The sequence below is a fragment of the Taurulus bubalis genome (genome assembly GCF_910589615.1).
Source record: "Taurulus bubalis genome assembly, chromosome: 1".
In the NCBI taxonomy this organism is placed as follows: domain Eukaryota; kingdom Metazoa; phylum Chordata; class Actinopteri; order Perciformes; family Cottidae; genus Taurulus; species Taurulus bubalis.
The window spans coordinates 11,586,971-11,610,349 of NC_136589.1; the positions used below are offsets into that span (position 1 = coordinate 11,586,971).

At 42.9% G+C, this 23,379-nt stretch overlaps 1 protein-coding gene across 1 annotated transcript; it reads right to left on the reverse strand.

The window, feature by feature from the left end:
- rab11fip5a (RAB11 family interacting protein 5a (class I)) lies at positions 1 to 22,189 on the reverse strand (the record flags this gene model as incomplete). Its single annotated transcript, XM_079219082.1, has 6 exons — positions 1 to 279; positions 966 to 1,122; positions 2,926 to 5,430; positions 7,507 to 8,062; positions 9,804 to 10,312; positions 21,813 to 22,189. 6 exons carry the CDS (start codon positions 22,187 to 22,189, stop codon positions 22 to 24), a joined length of 4,362 nt encoding a protein of 1,453 aa, XP_079075208.1. The 3' UTR covers positions 1 to 21.
- Positions 22,190 to 23,379: the final 1,190 nt, after the last annotated feature.

Sequence of the window (23,379 nt, forward strand, 5' to 3'; positions counted from 1 at the left end):
ATAAACCCCCCTCTCTCTCCGTCACTTTAACTTGGAGCGCACTTGCAGGAGAGTGGGTTTTTGCTCCATGATGCGCACCAGCAGAGTGTCAATGTAGTCCTCCAGATCTTTGACCTGCGGCTTCAGCTTCCGCAGCTCCACCTCCCGCTTAGCCAGCATAAGTTTCTGACGCTCAAACTCCGCCTTCTGCCTCGCCAGGTCGGCCTCCCGCTGCACCAGCAGGGCGACCAGCTCGCGGTGGTTCAGGTGGTAGTATGAGCCCGCTCCCTCTGTCACGGACTGAAGACAGAGAGACAGACAGGTAGAGGAGTGAAAGTGTGATCAAGATAAGAACAGTGACATGTCTTTTCATCGAGTTCCCTGTTGATTACATCGAGTTTGTCTGTTCAGCCATAGTGGTGTTTGCTGCTCATGCAAAAAAATGTTTAAACCTACATTTATTTAGGGAGGAGAAACATGACCTTTGACCTCTCTGACCTTGAGGCGAGTTTTGCCTTGTTTAAGTACTTAACACAGATCTGTGTCATCTATAGCATTTAGATAATGTATGTGAATGTAATAATATACTTCTACCCAAGATGCCGGGTTTTAATACATAATTGTTCCCTTGTTTTCCAAATCACCTGCTGGATTCACAACAATGAACAAAGTCTCATCACTTCTATTTAATGTAGTGACTCACTGCATCCTCACTGAGGGAAACATGATAATATCAAACTGAAATCAAACTTTTAATCTGCCTAAAATTGAATCTGTCAGCAACTACAGGCTATTGAGTTGACCTTTTTTGTTTGTATTCCCTAATTACTTCCTACGTTTTTCTGATTATTTATAAGAAGTTGAAATGTTATATAAACCTAAACACAAGTAATGATCATTAAATCTCAAAAGACAAACACATAGTTCCTGTTGTTTGCCTTTGAAGGCTGTATTTTTCCTTTTATTAATACAATAGCATAGTGTACCTTCTTCCTTTCCGTCTCCTGCTCGCTGAGCTGGCTGCTCCTCCCTGGGTGGATGGTGGACTTGAGCTTCTCCAGGCCGGTGGCCAGCACTGACCGGCCCTCAGTCCGCTTCTCCTCAGCCAGTATGGCAGCGGTCAGGGGCTTCACTGGGTGGGGGCTAGAGGGAACGACAACAAGCAGCACACATAGTACGCCGTCAGGTATCCCTCCTCTGGTTTTATAGAGAAGACTTTCAGTTGATGTAATGACATCTGACTGTCGTGCTGGAGGTCCAAAACTCTTCATGATTCATGGTGAGAAAAGCCAACTATCTTTCAGCCAAGGAGGACTTGAATTTAAAATGTTCTTCCCTTCTGTCCATTTTTGTATTAGTTAAGTACCAGAAGGGAAGCCAGAGATTTGTGCAGTGTGTGATTTTCAATTTAAATCCTTTAAATTGTCAATTACATAGTAGTTGTAGTTTTAATCATGCACAATATAATACTTTTAGCGTTACTTACAATCAGTGCTTATTTGCATTTTAATGTATTAAAATACCAGCAAACTACAAGCACGTTTTGGCATTAAATAGATTCCCAACCATGGGTTCAGGAAGTTTCAGGGGACCCCAAGATAAATCTTAGGAGTCTCAAGATGATTAAAAAGGATAGAATACAGATATCTCTGCTACAACAAAAGTGATGTTAACTTTTTCTTCTCAAAGGTTTGCTTATTTTCTTTGAGAAACACTGGATTCATTCACTTCATCAATTCTTCAATGTAAGAAAAAACTAATCACTTTTTAGTTAAAATGGTTGAGACCATATTTTGTCGTGGGGACACTACTTTATTGTGCCACAAGCTTAAAAAGTGAGCTTTTATTCTGAAAATCACACACAACACACCCCCTAGTTTCCAGACAGACAAACAGATACAACATAAAAAAAACCCTCTTTAGCAAATTAAGTTTTCCCATAACACCTCAATTTGCCTGCTAGACAGTTTCGCTGACAAACAACCAGAAACCAGCTCTTTATTCAGGTCAACTTGAAGTATTTTCTCAAACAAAAAATCTACAATAACACAGGAAAGACAGTTTCCTGTGTCAGTGACCTACATTTCACTAGGAAATCTATCATCTATCAGACCACTTAACTACTGACTGCAGTGACTTGCACTCAAACCGACCCCAATCTCACATGTATCTTTCTTTAGCCCAGGTAATGTAGGTTTAGCCATTATTAGAGCACAACAGATTGGGCCTACAGGCAGACCTGAATGCGATGGCTCAATCTTTTTAAATCCCCAGAAAGAGTAAAAGGAGGTTAGACAATGTGTAAGAGCCCTCATTAAAAGGAAATAATGGTGAAAATTGAAAGACTTAATTACATGCGTTCAATCAAACATGTAGAATTGTGTGATTACCCCGAGGTGAAAAGGAAATGCTATCAGTGACACAACAACACCTTCATTGCCTGATTTCTGGTTAAGATTTTGGCAAACAGTGTGGCTGTGTGAGAACACTAGCTAGCCCTGTTGGGAGGGGGCGTTAGTGTGTGTGAGTGTGTGTGTGTGTGTGTGTGTGTGTGTGTGTGTGTGTGTGTGTGTGTGTGTTGGGAGGGAGGGGGTGTGTGGTAGGATTCAGGGCAAAATAATAACTGCTAATTGGCCTGAGGCTTTGTTTCCCTTCCTGTTACCACACAGCCAGGACACACACACAAGACACCTGCACAGGAGTCCTGTTAACACCAGTATGTACTGCGTGTATGTGTGTCTTAAAGTGATGAAAAAGAGAAGGTCACACCACAAAGGAGAATCCCTCGAGAGTCTGCGGCACAGAAGAAAGGCAGGCGGAAGCAGAGCGGCAGAGGGAGACTGAAGGGACGACAGGACAGAAATTTCTGGAAGTGCAGAAAAAAATGCTTCCTCTCCACCTTTTCATTTTTTTTTTTCACCAAGCACTGAGCATGTGCAACCTCACCTGTTATGCTGATTGGCTGCCTGCTGCTGCTGCTTCTGCGGAGGCGGCGTCTCCTGAAGCATTGGCTTTGGCGCGGCAGCTCGCGCCGTGCTGGGTGGTGACCTCGCCGAAGCGTTGGCAAGAAGAGGGAGGGAACAGAGCGCGACAGGAGAGCTACTACTTTGAGGAGTTAGACAGGGAGCAAAGGAGGTCAAAGAGGGGAGGTGAGGGCTAGGCCGAGCGGAAGAGGAGTCCTGTAGCGCACCGGGATCGCTCCCAAAGGATGGCAGGAGGAGGAGTTCGTCAAAGGCAGGAGTCAGAGTGCCTTCAGACTGGCAGCGGTGTAGCGCAGCACTTTGTGCCTCAGGGTGCGTCGACAACACGTCATCTAAGACGCCGTTCTGACTTTCTACACCTCCCTCAGAGAGCTTCCTCAGATCACAGCTCACGTAAGAGTCCGTTGACGCCTCGGGGAGTAAACCGCAGTCATCCGCCATCATGAAACTTGGTTCAAGAGTTGCAGGCTTGTCCTCAGCGCCACAGATGGATCCTTCAGATTGGTCGGTCTGGTTGACTTCTTCGTCACGTGGCTTCTTGCACGAATTGGTGGAATCTTCTCGGCCCAAAGCAGCTTCAGCGGTTGTGCGCGTGTCGTTTAGCTCGCCGCAGAGCGTGGAGTTCGCAGAGTGCAGCATCTCGTTTGGCTCCGAGCCGCTGGAGCACTTGGACGCCGGGTGAGACCCGCAGGTTTGGTAATCCTGCGAGCCGGTGCTGACATAAAGGCTTTGAAAAAAGCTGCTGGTGCTCTGATCGGACTCCCGGGTGTGCAACAGCGCGTCGTCAAAGTCTTGGCTAGGGCCATTCGTAATGTTACTGGTGTTGAGGAAATCGGCAAAAAGCCCGAATGGTACTGGGGAACGCTCACTTGCATCCTCCCCTCCTAAACTAGTACTCGCAATGGGCGAGTCCGACGACCTCCACCTCACATCGGGGGAGGAGGTGATTATGTGTAGTGATGGGTGTGTGTAGTGGATTTTATCATCTGGAGTCGTAGAAGTCATCACATCCGTAGTGCTGCTTACAGATGCAGAAGAATCATTTATCACTGGCGAGAAATCCTGTAGAAATTCACCTGTGAATTTCTCTTCATTTTCATCGTCAGACTGTAAAGATTCTTTGGATTTGGGCTGTAGTTCTGGAAACAATTCAGCGCTTAAATAGTTTGGTGACTGAATAACAGCGTCCTCACTTGTATTGATCACAGGCGGCTGATGTGTAGTCGCTGGGGACTGCAGTGCCAATGAGCTCTCTAAAGCGCTGAAATCTGCCTCTTTGTCACCGTGCTGAACAACAGTGTGCTGAGTTACATCGGCTAAAGACAGATCGGTGGACCTGTCGGTAATGTCATCCTCTGGTTCTGAGGGCTTTGCGTGCTTTACAACCGGTGAATCAAATGATTTCTCAAAGGCGAGGATGTTGCTTTCAAAGTTCCGTGCCTCGGCTTCCTCGAAGGAGGATGCAGATAATTTGTCTGAATAAGACGAGAGACAGGAGAGGAAATCCTCTTCTGCTTCTGAACTGCCGATACCCGAAGAACCGGGATCCGGGGAGCTGCTGTTGAGCTTTACAAACGAGGAGTGACAGGGGGCCTGATGCATATTAGTGCCGGTTAAATCGTTTGCCTTAGTAGCACCGTTAGCTTGATTCGTTTCAGCGCAAGCGTCCAGTTTTGGCGAGTCACTCAAAGCGATGTTGTCACTCTCAAAGCTTGCATGCTCCGGGATTGTCTCGAGGAATTGTGCAAATGTGTCGAGATGACATGCGCTGGTCACCTGGCCGATGGCCTTTTGTGCATCGGATGCAAATCCTGTGCAAGGTTGACGATGTGGTGCGTCGTTCGCATTAGTGTTTGGATCTGTTCTGGGTATCGCTGCTGCTTTGTCATCGCCATGTTCCAGTGTTTTGCAGTCTGTGGTCAGATCCTCAGGAGACTGCAGCCTGCCAGCTGCAAACACTTCAAAGGATTCGTCCCACTCAGAGTCCGGGTCCAGCACCCCGGCACACATAAAAGGGCTGGGCAACTTCATGCGTAAAGGTTTTTCCCCTTCCACGGGAGCCGTGGGAAGAGGTCGTTCCCTGGCATTGCCCTTCGCTTCGCCCTTTGCAACTGTACCGGTGATGGCGTCCTGTGTGGGCGGTTCGCCAAGAGCTGTGGTGGGGTTACCCGCCTGCGGAAAGAGTTGCGCTATGGGGGGCCGGGAACTGGAGAGATAGGGCAGAGGAGGCAGCGAAGGTTTTAAGGGGTGAGCGGTTAGCGCGTCGTCATAGAAAGGGTTGTGCTGGACGAGAGAGAAGAAAGGGTTGCAGGGGGATATGGGAGGCGGTGTGGTCTGTGAGTGGGAGAAAGGGTTAGTGTGATGCAGCGGGGAACCCAGAGTGGGGGGCTCTACAAGGGGAACCGGGGGGTGGTGACTGGGTGGTGGGTGGGGGTCAGTGCTGGGCTCTAGTTTAGGTGACATCACCAGGCTGTGAAAGGAAGGGCACACAGTCCTGTTGATTAGTGTGGATAGTTCACACAGCTCAACCTCCGGCTTGCAGAAGGTTTCTCTGTCTCAAGTCACATCTAAATAACACATTTTTACAGACTCGCTTGTGTTTCACACAATTTGTTCACAATGTGCGTTCAACTTTCCTTTGAACCCACGCTTTAATTCATGACATGCCACTTCTGTCGCTTCATCATTCTGGAAAACACCTTTAAAGCTGCAGTCATTTTTTGGCCACTTGAGGGCAGTGCAAGAAGCTGTAAACACAGCTTTTAATCACCTTTTACAGTGAACATGATAGAAAAGAGTTGCCAGTGTGAACGTTTAGGAGACACTCGGGGTCCAACACTCACTTGTTTTTAGCTAAATTTTGAGGTGAACGAGCTGAACTACACACCTAAACTATTTTCACCAGGAGTTTCCATTCAAACTAAATCTTGGCATTAGAACGATTGTTAAAAAACAACAACTTTAAATCCCATTAAACTTCTTCACTTTAACCACAACTTCTGTGCAAACTTTAACAATACAAAAATGCATATCTATGGTTTAAATCAATGAAACTAAAACAGAAACCGGCACCAATCCACATCCGTTCTGGATGCACAGAGATGGGTGTTCTACCCATCTCTGTGCCTCTTGTGGGTTTTCATTGACCAATGATGTAATATTTTGCGAGGAAAAAGTTGATGCAGCTGGGTGTAATGATTACTTGGTGCTGCTGGGGCCAACTTGGCAACTTTCCCCAAGGATATAAAGGCATGTGGGTGTGTAGACTGTGAAAACGTATAGTTACAGAGCTGGCAGATGGGTATTGAGCGTAGTATGGTCCAGAATAGCTGACCTTGCTTCAATTAGCAGGCGCTTATCGGGCCATAATTGTGTTTACGCTCAGTGTTGTTTCTCTAAACATTACAACACCTGCAGTTCTTTGGTCCTGGTCAGGTAAATGGATAACATATTTAAATAAGCTGTTAAAGGGTACCCTATAGACTTGAATTAAAGATGACATCTTATATAAGACAAACTGCAGGAGCGATGCACTCAACACGTCAGTGAGCAGCATAGGAGAGAATACAGTACTGCAGGTGACACCCTCCAGTTAAATTACCCACCAAAGAATGTGCTTGTGTTAGAAGTGGAAATTAGATTTGATTGGGTTTTCTTGCCTCCCCTCTCTCTGCCCACACACGCATTGACGAAACACACACACACACAAAATCTGTAAGGGAACAAATATTGTTCCAGCTCGCATCATCATCTTTCCAATGAAACTGACATTCTCACTGAACCATGCAACCAAGGCTTCAGCTTGATGGAGCTAATTTCACCAAAGCAGCTCCCCTCCTCCATCTGCATTGCAGATACCTGCTGTAACCAGAGACTGAGACCAGGAGCCGAGGAGGGATGTGTACAGAGCTGGAGGCGACTTCCAGCATCATGCTGGTGCACAGGAAGTTGAAAGTAAACAACTACTCCGATGTAGCTGCTCAAGATTTTGAAATTCAACCCTTTTGTGTTTACTGCAATTCAACCTTCTGCACATTTTATTGGAGATTCCTTTACTTGAACCTCGAAACAGTTAGCTATTATGGGACCAATAGAACAGTAAATATTACCCTTTAAAGGAATATCGCAACATTGTGGGAAACAGGCTTATCTTTGATAACGTCTGTGCGCTAAACAGCTGGAGCCAGGAGGCCGTTAGCTTAACTAACATACATTTCTCAGAAAATCATACTATGTTGCTCTATATTTCTAAATTAAATGAGAAAATACTTAATACATAAAACGAATAATTACTGTCATTTTTGTTCTATATTTATAAATCTAGTTTAGCTTACTGCTGCGAAATTATTGGGCTATATTGAATACATTCTTTCATGCTCCTGTTTTTGCCAAATAAAACCACCTGCAATAAAACACCTCAGTGACTTATGATGCAAGGAAATCTAAACGCTACAGCTACTTGGGTCCTAATTCAAACCATCTTCATATTGAAATGATAGGTCTTCATCAGTGCGTGTTAAGTCTGCGATCACAGTGTGCATCTCACCTGGGTTTGTTGTGCGAGTCCTTTGATGCAAACCACCCCTTGTGTTTCTCCTCGGCGGCAGCCGGGGCCTGTTCAGACTCGCTCCTCCCCTGGGAAGACAAGTCCCTCCTCTGCTTCTTCCCCTGGCTCTCCGACTCCACCGTGGAGGAGGAGGAGGAGGAGGCGGATTTGGGCGGAGCCGCCCGTCCCGACTGCTCCTCCTCGTCACCCAGCATGGGGCCGCTTTGCTCCAGGGCCGCTGCTATGGCTGCCTTCTCCTCCTCGCAGGGCTTGTCAAAAGACCAGCGACGCCCGTCTCCGACGGGGCCTTTGAGGGGGTCCGTGGAAGGCCTGAGGTTCTGCAGAGACACGGAGAGAGGGAAAGACTTCTGCAGCGGCCCCAGGCCTAAAGAGTCTGCAGGTTTTCCTGAGCCCGGGTCCAGGGGCTGGACGCCGTAAGCATGGCTTCCGTTAACACACACAGTGGGCTGAGGCACTGCGATGGTGATCTCACCTTTGTCCTCATCATCATCACCAAACTCGCATATGAGAGACGATGACTTGGGCGACGTGTGCTCTGCAAACACCAGAGCGGAGACAAAAAGGCAGCATGAGAAATGTGACTTTAATAACTCATATTTGTAGGTAATGGGGGATAAAACCCTGACTATTACGAGCAGACATAGTAATAGATGTCAGAATAAATGGTTTCTGGTATGCTGCAAACTGTTGCTCAGTGCCGCATCTCTCCACTGGTGATTTAAGGATGGAGAAGACACTCGGGGGAGCACCTGCCTCCATGAAGTCTACACGCAATAAAGCAGCTTCACATGTGGGACTTTCACTTGAAGTAAATTAATCGTTTGCGGGCCCATTATTAACAACAGTATGTTCGCTGATTATAGCAACACTGTGGCGTTTCGGTACATCATTAAATTCATTTAAGTATTCAAAATCAAGCAGAAATGTTTTTAAAATCATAAAAAAATAAAAGTGTTCTGAAGTGCCTACAGTCTCTAAAGTTGTACTATAATTTTGTATACAGTAAATACATTTAAATCTGGTAACAAATAGACATGTGGCAACCAAACCCCTCCATTAATCTATATAAAGATAATTAAAAGGAAAAAGTATTTGTAGCATCTTTCTGTTTTGTAATCGCCACTCCTATAGCACGTACAAAAAAAAAAAACATTCAGTCATCCTTCCATTTACTCAAAAGTGGAGCATCCTTTTTAGACATGAAGTGACAAGCAACTTCATAAACGACAACAAAAAACTAATCTCTTAAACCACCTACACGGTTCTCACACACACTCAGTGAACTAGAAGGAACGAGTTTTAAAGGAAGTGGGTTTTCTTTTAACACTTTAAAAAACCACCTATTTTTAGGCCCTTTCCTCGAAAATTGCATAACCAAACAAAAAAGAATGTATCTCTGCAACCACTAGGGCTATTTGAATCATTTTGGTTTTATAATAAAAGGCTACACATGTGAGATTTTGTTCAGAAGTGTAAATATAAGTCTATATGTTACTGGTTAAGAGTAAATGAAGATGGCACAGAAAAATTAAAAGGATTCAGGTCCGCCTAGAAAAAGCACTTTCAGGATGATTATTTCTTTGAAATGATAAATGATAATGATGATTTCTTTGACTTTGATAAAGTGAAGCAGAACAAAGTTAGAGAGGGTCTAGTACAGAGAAAATTCAAGCGAGGTCTCCAAAAAATTTGCATTGGGGCACATTTGCGCACATCTGTGACATTAGATTTTGTTCATGTACCAAACCATATATTTCACTTGTATATTACTTATGGTGTTCAATACATCCAAATACAGCAGTTTTGGGCTTCTTTTTCTTCTTCTTTATAAAACAAGCTATGATTTACAGTTTTATAGAACAATAGTTCAGTCTTCCCCCCTAAGGGGGGGATTGTTTTTTAAAAGGTTTTAAATATTTGATCAATTTCACATAAATTGCCCTGGAACTATTTATTGATTGACACCTTATTATTTAAATAAACAAAAAATGTCTCCCTTTATTTTTCCTCCTCATATATCATCATAACCTGAATATCTTTGGATTCTGGACAATTCGTCAAACAAAACAAGACCTTTAAGAAGTCACACCGGAGTGTAGAAAGTATTAATGGGCAATCTTTCACAAATATTTGACATCTTATTGACTTATGATTAATTAATTAATCAAAAAAAACTGGTTGCCTTTCAAGAGGGGAACCTGAAGCATTGAATATGAAGAAAAGGAAGGACGACTGTGAACTTGTAGTGGGTGTAACACTCTACCGGTCATTCTCACCTGGGCTGTTGTCGGCCGTCAGGTTGCTGCTGTTGCTGGGTGAGTTGGAGAGGTCAGAGACGACCACGCTGATGCCGGCCGTGGGGCTTAGGCTCCCTCCCCGTGACGACTCGCTGCTCTCCGAGCCCAGCGACGTGCTGGAACGAGTGTCCGACGACTTCCTCAGCTTCCCTCTCAGGAAGAAGGTCCTCATCTTGCTCCGCCGGGCCTCGCCCCCCTCGTCGTCCTCGTAGTCCTCCTCCCCGCCTCCATCACTCGGCAGCCGCTGCCGTATCCGGTTCAGGGACCCGTAACCGGTCGGCAGGACGGCCGACGCCGAGTCCTCCTCGGTGGATCTCCTCTTCCCCTTGATGCGCTCTTTGAGCTTGCCGAAGGTGGAGGCGCCCTTGTCCTTCATGACGAGATCGTACATGCTGGCGGTCAGGTTGTTGCGTGTGAACTGGACCGTGACCTGAATGTCTCCTCGCTCCTTCTCCTTCTTGCCCGTCTTGGAGTTGAGCCTGTACCACCTGCAACAATGATGAGAGTACTCATGAGATGAACAGAAAACACATTTAGCAGTAAAACAATTAGTCATTTAATCAATAAGTTGGTCGACAAAAAAATCAACTAATTGTGGAGGTCATTTATCAAAAGAAATGCAGAACTGTTGGCGGTTCCAGCTTCTGAAATATGATATATTTGCTGCTTTATTCCATTTAATATCATTGTTTTTTTAATGTCTTTACTTGTTGAACTGTTGGTCGGATCATATAAAAACTACCACTGTAGGCTCTGTGGTGGACATTTTTCATTCTTTTCTGGCATTTTCTGGCTAAAATGGTTAATGAATGAATCAAAAACAAAAATTGATCACTAGTGGAAACCGTTGTCAGAGGTGACCTCTAGCTTGCTCAATACAGCGAGTCCTTAGTGGCAGTTTCAAATCCGACCGGCGGACCTTTACTGCGTGTCTTCCCCTCTCTTGCCACCCATTTCATTCCCAGTAATTCTCCAGCTGCTCAGATAAAGGCAAAATAAAAGCTCTAAACAATTATATATAAAGAAAATAGTCTGCAGTGTCAGCCCCAGTTTGTTGATCCCTCCCACTTCACAGCTCTATAATGGGAAAACAGACTAGCACATTAAATTCCTCAGTTATTAAATTATTAAAAAAACAAGTGTGAATTAGGAATCACAGGTGTGGAAAAAATATTAAATTACAAAATGAAAAAAAAAAAAAAAAAAAAAATCGACAATGTGCAAACTAATTGTTAGATGTACTGACAAAAACACTTCACTGAGTCATTAGTTAGTTCAGCGTTGAGTGAGGGCTAAATGGGCCTAAACTGTCCTCACACCGGGTGAGAGCGTGTCTTTGTCCTATTAACACCACAAGGCCGCGTGTGGCATGGCAACCCACAATACCTCGGGGAGGCTTCTTGTTTTTTGTCAGCAGACCCGTTATAAGCAAGAACAATTAAGTGAAATGTATCATCCAACAGTGAGTGTCCTAGGTAAATATGACTGAAAATCTGATTTCTCCTTTTTCCTTTTACGTTTCTTGGAAACATTCCGTGTCGGTGGGCGTAACGCCACCAACGCGCTCCTCACACTGTGACTCATGGGAAAGTCTCATCTGCTCTGTTGTGACCAGCTTAAAAAGATAATATGACTGAGAAGAATTCCCCCAGTCAACATGTGTTTTTGACAATTGGCTGCTGCCAACGTGAAGTTATCAGAGAAGACTGAAAACTGGGCCTGAAACCAAGACCTACTTTATTTGTTTCACTTCCTGTGCTGCTGGGCTATTTTCACCTCACACCACGACCACAGTTCTCTATTGTTCATGAATAAGCTCCATGAGGTTGAGTGACACAAACCTGCTCGAATATTTCAATACTTTTATGAAGGAGTACAATTCTACATGGTTCCACATGTAGGTTAATCATATATCTGGGCTCCCAATTGAAGGATCAGTTGACTTCACTGAAATATTATCTGATTATGTCACTGAAAATCTAATATACCCTTTTGAAAACCAACCAATTTTTAGGCCTCTGCTCGAAAATTGCATACCCAAACTAAAAAGTGTGTATCTCTGCAACCACCAGGGCTATTTGAATCATTTTGGTGTTATAATAAAAGGCTACACATGTGAGATTTTGTTCAGATGTGTAAATATAAGTCTATATGTTACTGGTTAAGAGTAAATGAAGATAACACACAGCAAAAATGAAAAGGTTTCAGGTCCGCCAAGAAAAAAAAGCCCTTTCAGGATAATTATTTATTTGAAATGATTTACAGTTTTATATAACAATCGCTCAGTTTCCCCCATAGGGGGGAATTGGTTTTGAATTGGTTAAAACATTTTGTTAAGCCCTGCTACATGCTGACATATTTACTGAACACAAATCATTTCAATAAAAAAAAAGAAGGTTTTAAACGTGTCATTAACTGAATTAAATGCAATTAAATGTAGCTGACTTTGAAATCACTTGTTGTGAAATATTGATAAACAAGTGATAGTAGTAAGAATGCTCAAAAAGAAAAAACAGGATGTCAGAGGAGTTAGAAGAGGAAAAGTAACCTAAATTGCGCTTCTTAAACGACTAAAATGCCTCGCTCTGTTGAGTCAAGAAGGAAACCTAAATGTCATGCGACGGAAAGTCAAGTGTGCGACTGAAGAAGAGTCAGAAGAAATTAGGTTTGAAATTGAAATACGAGACATGAAAGCTGCGACAAATAAGAGTAAAGCAAAACAAACTGATGTAAGAAACATCCGAGAAAGGAACCTCACACATTTACTACAGAGCCAGAAACCGTGGTGCTTTTTTATCTCCCCCCAAAAACATTTCCTCTTTTCTGTAAACCTTCAGTGTGACTGCAGAAACTCAGCGAGGCAGCAAATGAACACGAGGCACGACCCAAACACGTCTAAAGAAAGGCTGGAGATGGTGTTTCACTGAACTTGGCGGCCTGTTAGACTGGGGATCTTTTGGTTCAAGCAAAGTTGTGATTTTAAAAACTGATGCTGTGAATTCATACTTTTTATTTATGGCTGCTATTATTTATTTTGATCAATGTCATACTAAAATGTATCCTCCCCGGTTTCACTATCACGCTGTAAAAAAATTAATACTGTTCTCTCTCTCGTACACATAGGAGTCCCACTTTTTGCTCAACATCACATGCTAACATGTATTGCTTGGCATATTGCTAACAACTTAACATTAGCATGTTGCACTATGTCAGCATTAATCTGAAATTACACACGAGGCTGAGCAGACATTAGGATTAATCCTGTAGTTATAATGAATGTCTTCTAATTACACATAAATTACACAGGGAAAAGTACACATTACAAACATATCTAAAAATTGTAACAAATTTAAATATTCTTTAGAAAATGTGATCTGAGAACATGTGAGCTATGGGGGTACTGGGGATCGAGCCGGCTACCTTGTGGTTGCGGGAGGACCACTCATCCCCTTGAGCTACAGCCGGCCTTTTTTTTTTTTCTTCACAGGCCTCTGAACCCAGTGCATCCAGTTTCACACCCTGTTTGATTCTAACACAAATGTAGGAAAAGAGTTCCCTTCTGTCGCAAAAAAAAACAAACATTGGTGTAATGTAGGCTGCAGGACAAAAACACGCACCTCAAACTCAGAGCACAGGCTGTTATGTAATCATCATCATCCTCCTCCTACCACGGACCTCACGTTCAGCCCTCAAAACACGGTAACACCCAAGATGAATGCCAGTGAAAACAATTAGCAGACAAACTCCTTCCAGAACAAAACAGTCTGAGAGCCACAAACAACAAGTAGGCGGAGCCCCGAGCACCGAAGAGAGAGGAATGCAGATGCTTTTTAAAGCTCCACAGGAACAACAATACATTGCATCTCACGTAAATAGACAGCAATGGAAATGAGTCACATGAGAAATGGTCAGTATGTTCACTAAGCCACATTTCATTCAAGACGGAGGAACAAGTGACACTCCCATGAAACTGTGGTATTTGTTTTGGCAATAAGATCTATTTTAACAGAGGCTTGATGATTATAAATCTGATTTACTTTGGAAATTTTCATTCAATCAAATCCTGTTGACTGATTATCAATCTACATGGAAACAAAGTGTCCTCTTTTTAAAGTTTGGAGATATTCAAACAACACACAGATTTGAGTACCGTCGGCTCTAATATTGTAAACCAGTGCTTCCACCTCACATGCCTTTTAGGTGTGGACTCCAGTTTCACATCCATGCGCCAACAATAGTATCAGTCCTCGTCCTGACTCGGCAGCCAACTCCCTGCAGCCAAAGTGGGGATCAAATTCCAAATACAGGACCTGCACGCCACGCTATAGGTTTCCTCTTTTGCAGACCTACAGCTGCTACTACTACATCCACCATGCAGCGATTGTAATTCAGGGCACAATTCATGAAGGAAGTCCCTCTTAGCCCCCGCTTTGCGTGCATTTGTGTGATTAGATTGTGGTATTTATTTACCTTCGGCAGACTCATTTATATTAAAAGATCGGGAGAAAACATTGATATGCTGACTAAACACATTTCAAAAGACATTTTTCATCACAAACTATCTTCTGTTTTTTGAAGACGATGCAAAAAAAACAAGTTACAGGCCTATTTAGGTACATGCACCTGTGAGTCATGTGACTTGCAAGAAAGCCTGACAACAATAAATGTAAACGTAAGTAAGATGAAGCCTAAATACAGAAACTGCAACACAGACACAAAAAAACAGCAGCATACATTTTGAAGCTAAGGTACTCGAGCAGAGAACAGCATGTTACTGAAGAGGACCCAGTATCCACACAGACTCCTGGATAGTTCAACAAGGCCACAGTGAATCATTTTCTGGGTAAAAATGTCCACTAAAAAGCGTATGAACATCCCAGTGCCACAACAAGCTTCATACCTAAATGTTCTGCCCGTTTGGAATTTGTGAGAGTCTGCACAGATTTCATTTTTTCATAAACAGTCCCATTCCAGGGCTGCAGAGCATGACTGCGTATCTGCTTCCCTATCTTCCAAAACAGGAAATCACAACACTCCACCCCATCCTATTTTTTTTCTCTAGGCCTCCTTCTTATTCTAGGCTTTGGCTTCTTCTGTGGAACAAGTCGATCCCCAGAAACCGCCCTTCAAGGCAGGACAGGGCTGAAATTACAAGACAAGTAGGCTATCAACCTGTTTTATCCAGCATGTACTTAGTCTCTGTGGGGCTCTGGGAGCCTGGGTGGTATCTGAGCCACGCAGAAAAGACTCTCTGAAATAAAACCGGCGCCAAGGGCGCAGGATCTGTGTCAACTGTGAGATTTAGCGGCGCACTTTACTCACCAAACATATATTTTTATTTAAGGTTATTTCACTCTCAGATACTTCCTTTCTTTCTCTCAGAGGAGTCAGAGGGCCCTCTACAACGGCAGACAGAGCTTGAAGACACTGCAACTGAAGAAAAACACGAGCAAATGTAGAAAACATCTTCACCACTCTGACACATCTCACATTTAGAAATAAAACAAACAGGTTTGCGGCTCTGTGAGGGTGTACTTGCAATTCCTAGATATTTGTCTGTAATCATGAACCAGGAAGTACAAAGATTGCAAATACCCACACTTAGCGGGTGGTTTGGGTCAATAGGTATTATCACCTTCTCCAGGAAATACACAACTCCTTGTGGTTCTCATGGTACTGATGGATTATTTATTCTTCAACGTGCCTTTGTCAACACCACCGTCATCAATCCACCAGGGAGTGATAGTCAACTCGCTGGCTGCACAAAACTGAGAGGGAAATGGGTCCACTTGGAAAACAATCATATTTGAAATGATTACTTTGTCACTTTAACTTATAACTTTTAGCGGAGTAAAACTTCTACCGCTGCACGTCTTGGAGCTTGTCACGACTAAATGCGTCCCAGCACAAACATAGGGCGTAAAGATGGTTCCTATCACATGTAAATAGAAAACAAAATCAATATACAAGAAATAAGTTGTACAAATAATGATATGTAAACAAGCCTATCAAATAATGACAAGTAATATTTATGACAGTTAAAAGGTATGTTCAGCGTGTTGGCATCCAAACATTTGCTAATTTGGCACAAAACACAAAGTAGAGCTGAGGCTGATGAGCAATGTCACTGGTTTTGTGATATTTTGGCTAAAAAACTAAAAACTGGACAAATTTGAATTTTTGACCCGTCAGGGGATCAGCTTCACATTCTCTGGGCACAACTTGGGTATGTGGACCAAATTGCAATAGTTGTTGAGATATTTCAGTCTAGACCAAAGCGATGGACCAACAGACATTCCCATAGATTGAACTATCGACCTTCCGGTGGATCAAACCACTGGGCATTCCATCAGAACTAAGACACACACAACAAATAATATGCAATCTTAAACAACGGGTTTTTGTCCAAATAAATTGGGACCCACAAACATTAAATCTTTGATAAACATATATGTTCTTTTAAATATTGGATTAATTGGGATAAACCGACAAGTCCTAGAGTCAACTAGAGGTAACAGGGTTGAGCGCATTGCAAAAATTACAAACCACGCTCATTTGAAGACGCTCAATGACGCCTAAAGAATCACCTGACTGATGAGTGGTGCTACTTCATTTGAATTATCCCGCTTCCCATTGCATCTCTATCTCTGATATAAGCCAACAAACCCGCCAGGAGCACTGTGTGTAATGCTGGTAATGTGGCCTGTGATTCCTGCCTCATCAGCAGAAGTAGGAGACGGGCCGCGAACCCCAGACCACATTCCACATCTGGATGTGATGAGCTCTAACCTCACCACCAACTTCCCTCTATCAATCTTCATCCACACAACCGAGCATTGTGTCTTAAATCCCCGCCTCCTCCGGCCCAAAGTGATACTAAACCATAAAAAAGTTGTATCAAAAATGAAAAAGAAACAAAGGTCACCAACCATTTGCAAAGTCAGAGGACAGGTCAACAAGAGAGAAACTTTTATGGATAAAATATTTTAGTACTCAGTTGTACTATTCTTCAACACCAAATGTTTATGTTTATGTTGCAGCTTCATCCTGATAACAAGGCTGCTGTTGTCTGTTTGCTTACAAAGGCTGCAACAAATAATGTCCTTCTATTAGACTGTGCTGTTATTATACGAGGCCCTGAAGTTCAGGGCCAATATCTGCTGTACAAAACGCAGATTCCTGTTAACTTTGTGGATGCTTCTGTCTGCAAAGTAGCAACCAGACCGTAATATCTTAAATAGAAACTAACATGTAGGAGTAATTCATAGTAAATTAGAATAGTTTATGCTTCATTTATTTTGTCATTAATGAAAGACAACAAGCCCCTTTTATACTATGACACATGACAAATAATAATATAATTTCGAATTTAGTCCAAACATTAAAAAGGGAGAGGGTGGTTTTAAAAACTAAACTAAAATGTACATCTGGTTAGCTAGAACTCACTACAAGATCTATAAAACGGCTTTGCTTTAGATGCTAGCTCACTACCTGGCAACCAGACCATTTCCATGTGTCTTTTCTTGTCTTTGCTTCACTGTATCTCCATGATGATACTAGAGAGGCTGATGGGAGATTTGTGATGCGACTGCACAGCCTCTACATGACTCAGGAACACAAGTTACCAATATGAGTAAAATGTAGGCCACAATAAATCCTGTTATTACATAATATTTGAGATTATCTGATAAATCGCTTTGTTTTCAACAAGCTGAGGTACATTTGTGTTATATAGGATTATCTGGTATCACTGTTATGCAACTTCTAATGTACATTAGACCATATTATGTCTCAGCAGTAGCTACTGAAAGTCTGTCTCACACACACACACACACGCACACACACACACCCCTTCCTTTAGATAAACAACATGACAGGCAAAGTGAAACTGAGGCAGTAATGGCATTAAAAAGCAGCAGTGGTAAAATATATAACATCTAAATCATAATATCGGCACTTCAAGAACCTCCCAAATGACACCGTGAAGAATCCCTGGACTGCAGAATAAAAAAAGAGCTGAAACTTAAAAATGACTCTCTTGGGAAGAAACTTGATTATAAAAAGGAAAGAATGTGCACGGCAAGTTCAATATTCAGCAATAGTGTCGCAAATCATAATTTTTTTTGTTGACAACGTGGGTTGCTTGCTTGTTTTTGTCCACTGTGTGTAGATCTGGCAGTGTTTCTGCAGCTTCCTCCTGACAGACCCTGCGGGGGAATTAACCCAACGCCCACCTTTCCGGGAATCTGCTCTACACTGATAGTTCATCAAGTAAATGCATCACGGCCTCTGCATCCTCCCATGCCACCCATTCAGTGGCAGCTGCTCTGCCTTCAGTTAATGAAGATGAAATGTTAGGACAGTAAGGCATTCATGAGCTTGTTATAGTTTGAGAACGGTGTCCTAATTCAACACTGGCCATTTAGAGTGTTTCTCTCAAAGAGGTAGACAAAGAGAATCCAGATTACTGATTTGGTGTTTGATGTAAGGCCTTTGATTATTATTTTATTTCATAAAATCAACACAGTACAATAGGAACAATTCCATTCTCAATACCCCCAGAGCCCTGAACGATTTATTGGTTTTACAAACAGTCAAGTATATTGAAATATATTCAATTTACAAGCATATAAAAACCCATAGCAGCAGAAAATCCACCACATTTAAAAAAAGGTGGACCAGAGAATGGTTAGCATTTTTGCTTGATAAATTACTTAAATGATTAGCAATTGTAATTTTATGTTGATCAACTAAATAAATTATATATATATATATATATATATATATATATATATATATATATATATATATATTAATTATAGGACATGCATTTCAAACACAACACTGTATGGCTAATTAGCTTACATAGGAAAGGAAAGAGTTGTTGACGTTAGCTTAAACTCAGTTTAGAGGAGATGAGCACACCGTTTAACTTCCTCCTGACACTTTCTGCTCTCACATTTCTGGTTTTGGAAAGGCTACCAGAGTCACTACTCAAGTCCTCACCTCTGGCACTACATCACTAGATTAATCACTTTTTCTTCATCCTCTCACCCTGCAGAATACAGATCTTCTTCAACATCACCAGACCTAAATTTAAACCTCATCCTTCATTTCTACTGACTGTTACTGGAACATGCTGATTCAGTAGTACACTGTGTGGAAACTGATGAATCCTAGAGAGAATAAAACAAGTCAGAGGCTCAGAAGAAAAGAGCCTTTCGACCTGACGTATCTCCTCCATTTGCTGAAATATACGACCCAGAGCACTACATCACTGTGACGCCCACCAACCTCCTCTAAAGGGCTTTATAAATATTACAAACTGTAAAGTGAAGGAGTCTTGGCACAGTCCTCTCAACCGCTGCAATACTAAATGTCACACTACTGTCACTGAAAACCACACAAGATGAAATGAAAAATCATGTGGTCATCTGTATGTAAAGAGGCTTTTGTTGTCGTTTTGTTTGTGTTGAGTTGAGCTGGTTTTAAAAGCATTTTTTTCTTTCCTCCATCTCACCTGAGCAGCTAATTGACTGCACTTTTATCATCCGATTTTACTGCCATCATTCACCGCTCTGTAGGGGTTTTATCACCATGCAAATAAAACCTTGAACAACATAAAAACCTCAAAGAACGTATTATTATTGAATCATGAGAGCCTAAAGATAACACAAATCAGACAGCTTTACTTTTGAAGGTGTTACTGGGAACAGCTCAAATTACGGTGAAAACTTTGCAGCCCAAATTTGGTAACTTCCGTTCACTGGTTGCAGAAAACAAAGATGGCGACGGCCGTAATCCAAGATGGCGGCGGCCAAAAAGCCAAACTCAAGGCTTCCAAACAGGAGGCCACAAACCAATGGATGATGTTGTGACAACTGCGTCCACTTCTTATGTCTTTGGTTCTGCTAAATCAATCTTGCTACTTTATTTTTACTTTTTTTTAAAACTGTCCATCGTGAGTATGAAGATGTTAAAGAACTGCATCACAAAAACTGGTGGAGTACTCTTTCAAGTAGGCTATTCAATTCTTGTTTACAATATGACAGCCTTTCATACGGCTTCCGTTTACAGCTCAAACACATTTTAAGTCACAGACATTTCAGTCTGACCATCGTCCTCAAGCCCAGTTTCAAAACGTATTCACATATTTAACTGTAGAGTTGATTCTGACTCGTGAGAATGCAGGAGCTTTTCTCTACAACAACGTATATTGTAGCATCTGGCATCAAGTAGCACAAAAACAAAAACCGTGGTTTCTCCTTAAATGCTGCTCATGTTTTAGTGGATGTTCTCTGTCAAACCCAAGATGTTTTTAAAGGGTTGACCTACATGAGCAGCGTTGACTGTTGGGAGGTGTTGCTATTGACCATCCCAGATTCATTGAATACCTCATGGAGACAATGAATGTACCATGACACCAAACTGCTGACACTTCAACATCACAGGCTGACTCTAACCTTCAAATGACCAGCTCCAACCGAAGGAGACTGGTTCCACTTTCAGCTCATATTCACAGGTCTATCTGAGTGAAAGCACAGCTGGTTTGGCAGCTAGTTTTTTTTTTAATTATCCATCTGCCATAAAGGACACAGAAACTAAAGAAGAGGAACATTTGTGTTTGTCATTGAGCTAAAATAGCCAATCTGTGCTCAGGGACGGGGGATGTCCTGGATCATGTACCAAGTCTGATTCATACTAGACCGCTGGAGCGAAAATACTTATGGCACTCATACAAATACACCCACCAGGTGATGCACATTGTATTGCTAGGTCACAATATGATGATGCTTGTGACAAATATGCCTTGAAAAAGAAAAGACAAATCGTCTTTGCCTGGGAGAATGTAAACAAAGCGCCATCACATCTTGTTATGATCTAAATGGCAGGAAATGTTTCAGCTGTCCAAAGCTTCAGCAGTGTTCTTTGTACATCTTGTCTCCATCAAAACAGGAAAACAACTATTATTGAGGTAGCAGAAAGTCCAATATCTGGACTAAATTGACCATAATGCATTGCTACCTTGCCAAATGCTTAAAGTCTCACTATTTGTCTTGGTAATTTGTCTCAATGCAATATCAACCCTACATCTGAAATGCAACAAGTTCACGCTTGTTGTCTGGGATGTATTGAAAATCGATTATGGGGAGTGTTGAACCTCACAGAGAGAACTATATAACAGTAAGTGTTATGGACAGTTGGTGCACCAAAACATGTCTGTCCTTCACCTCTAAACAACTCCAACAAAAGCCCATAGCATGTCACTAATTCAAGTTTTATAGGGGTGGAAAACTTCCTTAAACATTAAGATGATGCAACATCAAACTTTACATTGCCTCTTTGCATCCCATGCTCCAGTGGGTTGGTTGGGCTGTTGTAAAAACAACATGTGCTTAAAATACCTTGGAGCTCTCGGATAATGAATCTGTTAGATAATCCCTGGAATTGGGACAGGCAGTAATCCCCGTCCTGCTCTACGTCATGCCTCAGCTATTGAGAAACAACAAAACAAAACACCTAATGTGGACAAGCCTGGAGGGGGTGAAAGTGAAGTTTCTAGAAGAACTGTTTTTTTAGGTGGGGGGAGCCTTCCTCTTCAATGAGGTGAATAGTGGTCAGAAGAGTTGTGTGTCTTTGGAAGGAAGGAGGGTGTGTCTGCAGGGCCCTGATGCAGCACCAGAGACTTGACAGCTGTGTTTATATGTGAGAAAAAAATGTGAAGCAACAAAAGAAAGAAACACAGGACAAAAAGCATACTAGAAACACCCTGATGAGTTCAATGAACATGGGAAATGGCAGCTAGAGCTGCATGCAGGTTTTGATCACCCTGATGCTGACACACACTCTCTCACACACACAAACACACACAGTATATATATATATATATATATATATATATATATATATATATATATATATATATATATATATATATATATATATATATATATATACTATGCACATGTATAGACAGCTGATACCTACTCGTTTTTCACGCATCTAGTCTCATGGAAGAGCTTATCCAGCTGGATCACTGCCTGTCCGAGGAACACGTCCAGCCCCATGAGCGCCCGGTGCATCGCGATGAGGACCAGCTCGTTGCTCCCGGCCGGACAGCTGCTCCGCCCGCCGGTCTCCAGCACGCCGGGCTGCAGCTCGAACGAGCACTCCTCCCTCCACTCCGGCTCGGTGGTCTTCTCCGCCACGCAGGTCGAGTATTTCTCCTTCGCCAGCTGGATGATGGTGTACACGTCGCTCGTGCCGTGCTTGCCCTTGCCCCGTAAACCCCTGCCTCTCAGCACCGTCACCTGGACGTGTGTCGGTAACCATTTCTGGTCCTCCTCTACGGTTAGCGAGGACATGTCCTCTCCTCTCCCCCCTCCTTCTTCTCCTCCTCCTCCACCAGACCAGACCAGACAGTCCGACCGACCAACCTGCCGCGCACACCGCGACGAGGCGAGGCAACCGGGGGAGAGGTGGTGGTGGCGTCCGCCGCTTCCTCCCTTGCTCCGGGTGTGCACAGTCACATCAGCTACGGGGTCGGCGGGCGGTGCCGCATTATGGCCGTCTGTCGTCTCTGCAAAGTTGCCGTGGTTGTTGTGTTCAGTGTGTGTGTGTGTGTGTGTGTGTGTGTGTGTATGTGTGTGTGCCCCGGCTGCTGCTCCTCCCCGTGTCTCCCGCAGCAGTCTCTGCTCTGCGGCTGCAGCAGCGTCCCCCGCGCGGCGCGTCCCTGCCTCTCTCCCGCTGCCGTGCGGGCCTCTCTGCGGGCAGCGACGTCACGCCTCCTCCTTCTGCAGGACGAGGAAGTTCAACTCGAGGCACCAGCACATGCTCTGCACGCCCCGAGACGACAGTACAGGCGCACGCTGGAATGTGGCGGGGTGTTATATGTCAACCACATAAAGTCCACTCCTCTCTAAGAATGTAAAACTCGCCTCCAGCTGGCTGCGATGACTGTCTGACTAAGGCCTCTGTACTACAGACGAGAATAACATTCCTTTAAATTATACATTAAAGCCAGGTGAGACTGCTAAGACCTATGCTTACACAACATTTTAAATAGTGTTAAACATCTTACGAAGTGCTATACATAATGGTGTATTTCATTGTTAATCAATACAACATCAGAACACTATTAATTATACCCACTGCAGTACCCCCAACAACCAAGGCGTCCAAAGACATTCAATTTCCTATATTGTTAAGACAAAGAAAGCAGGAAATTATCACCTTTAATATGCTGAAACACAAAGGTATTTGAAATATGTGCTTGAAAACTGATTTAAACTGATTGGTTGAACTAGTTATTGATTGATAATGGATCATGGTTGAAAGCTGACACCTGAATCTTTATTTGTATTTTTTTGTGCATATCATTTACAAGGTTGACATGTTTATACTGTAGCCTATACATTTTCATAAAAGCTAGACCGTAAGAGGAAATGCCCCCAAAAAAAGTCAACTCGGTCCACTTGCTAGCTAACTTCCATCATCTCACAGAAACAAAATATTTTTCTAAGTGACCACTGGTGATAAATGAGGATGATTTGTG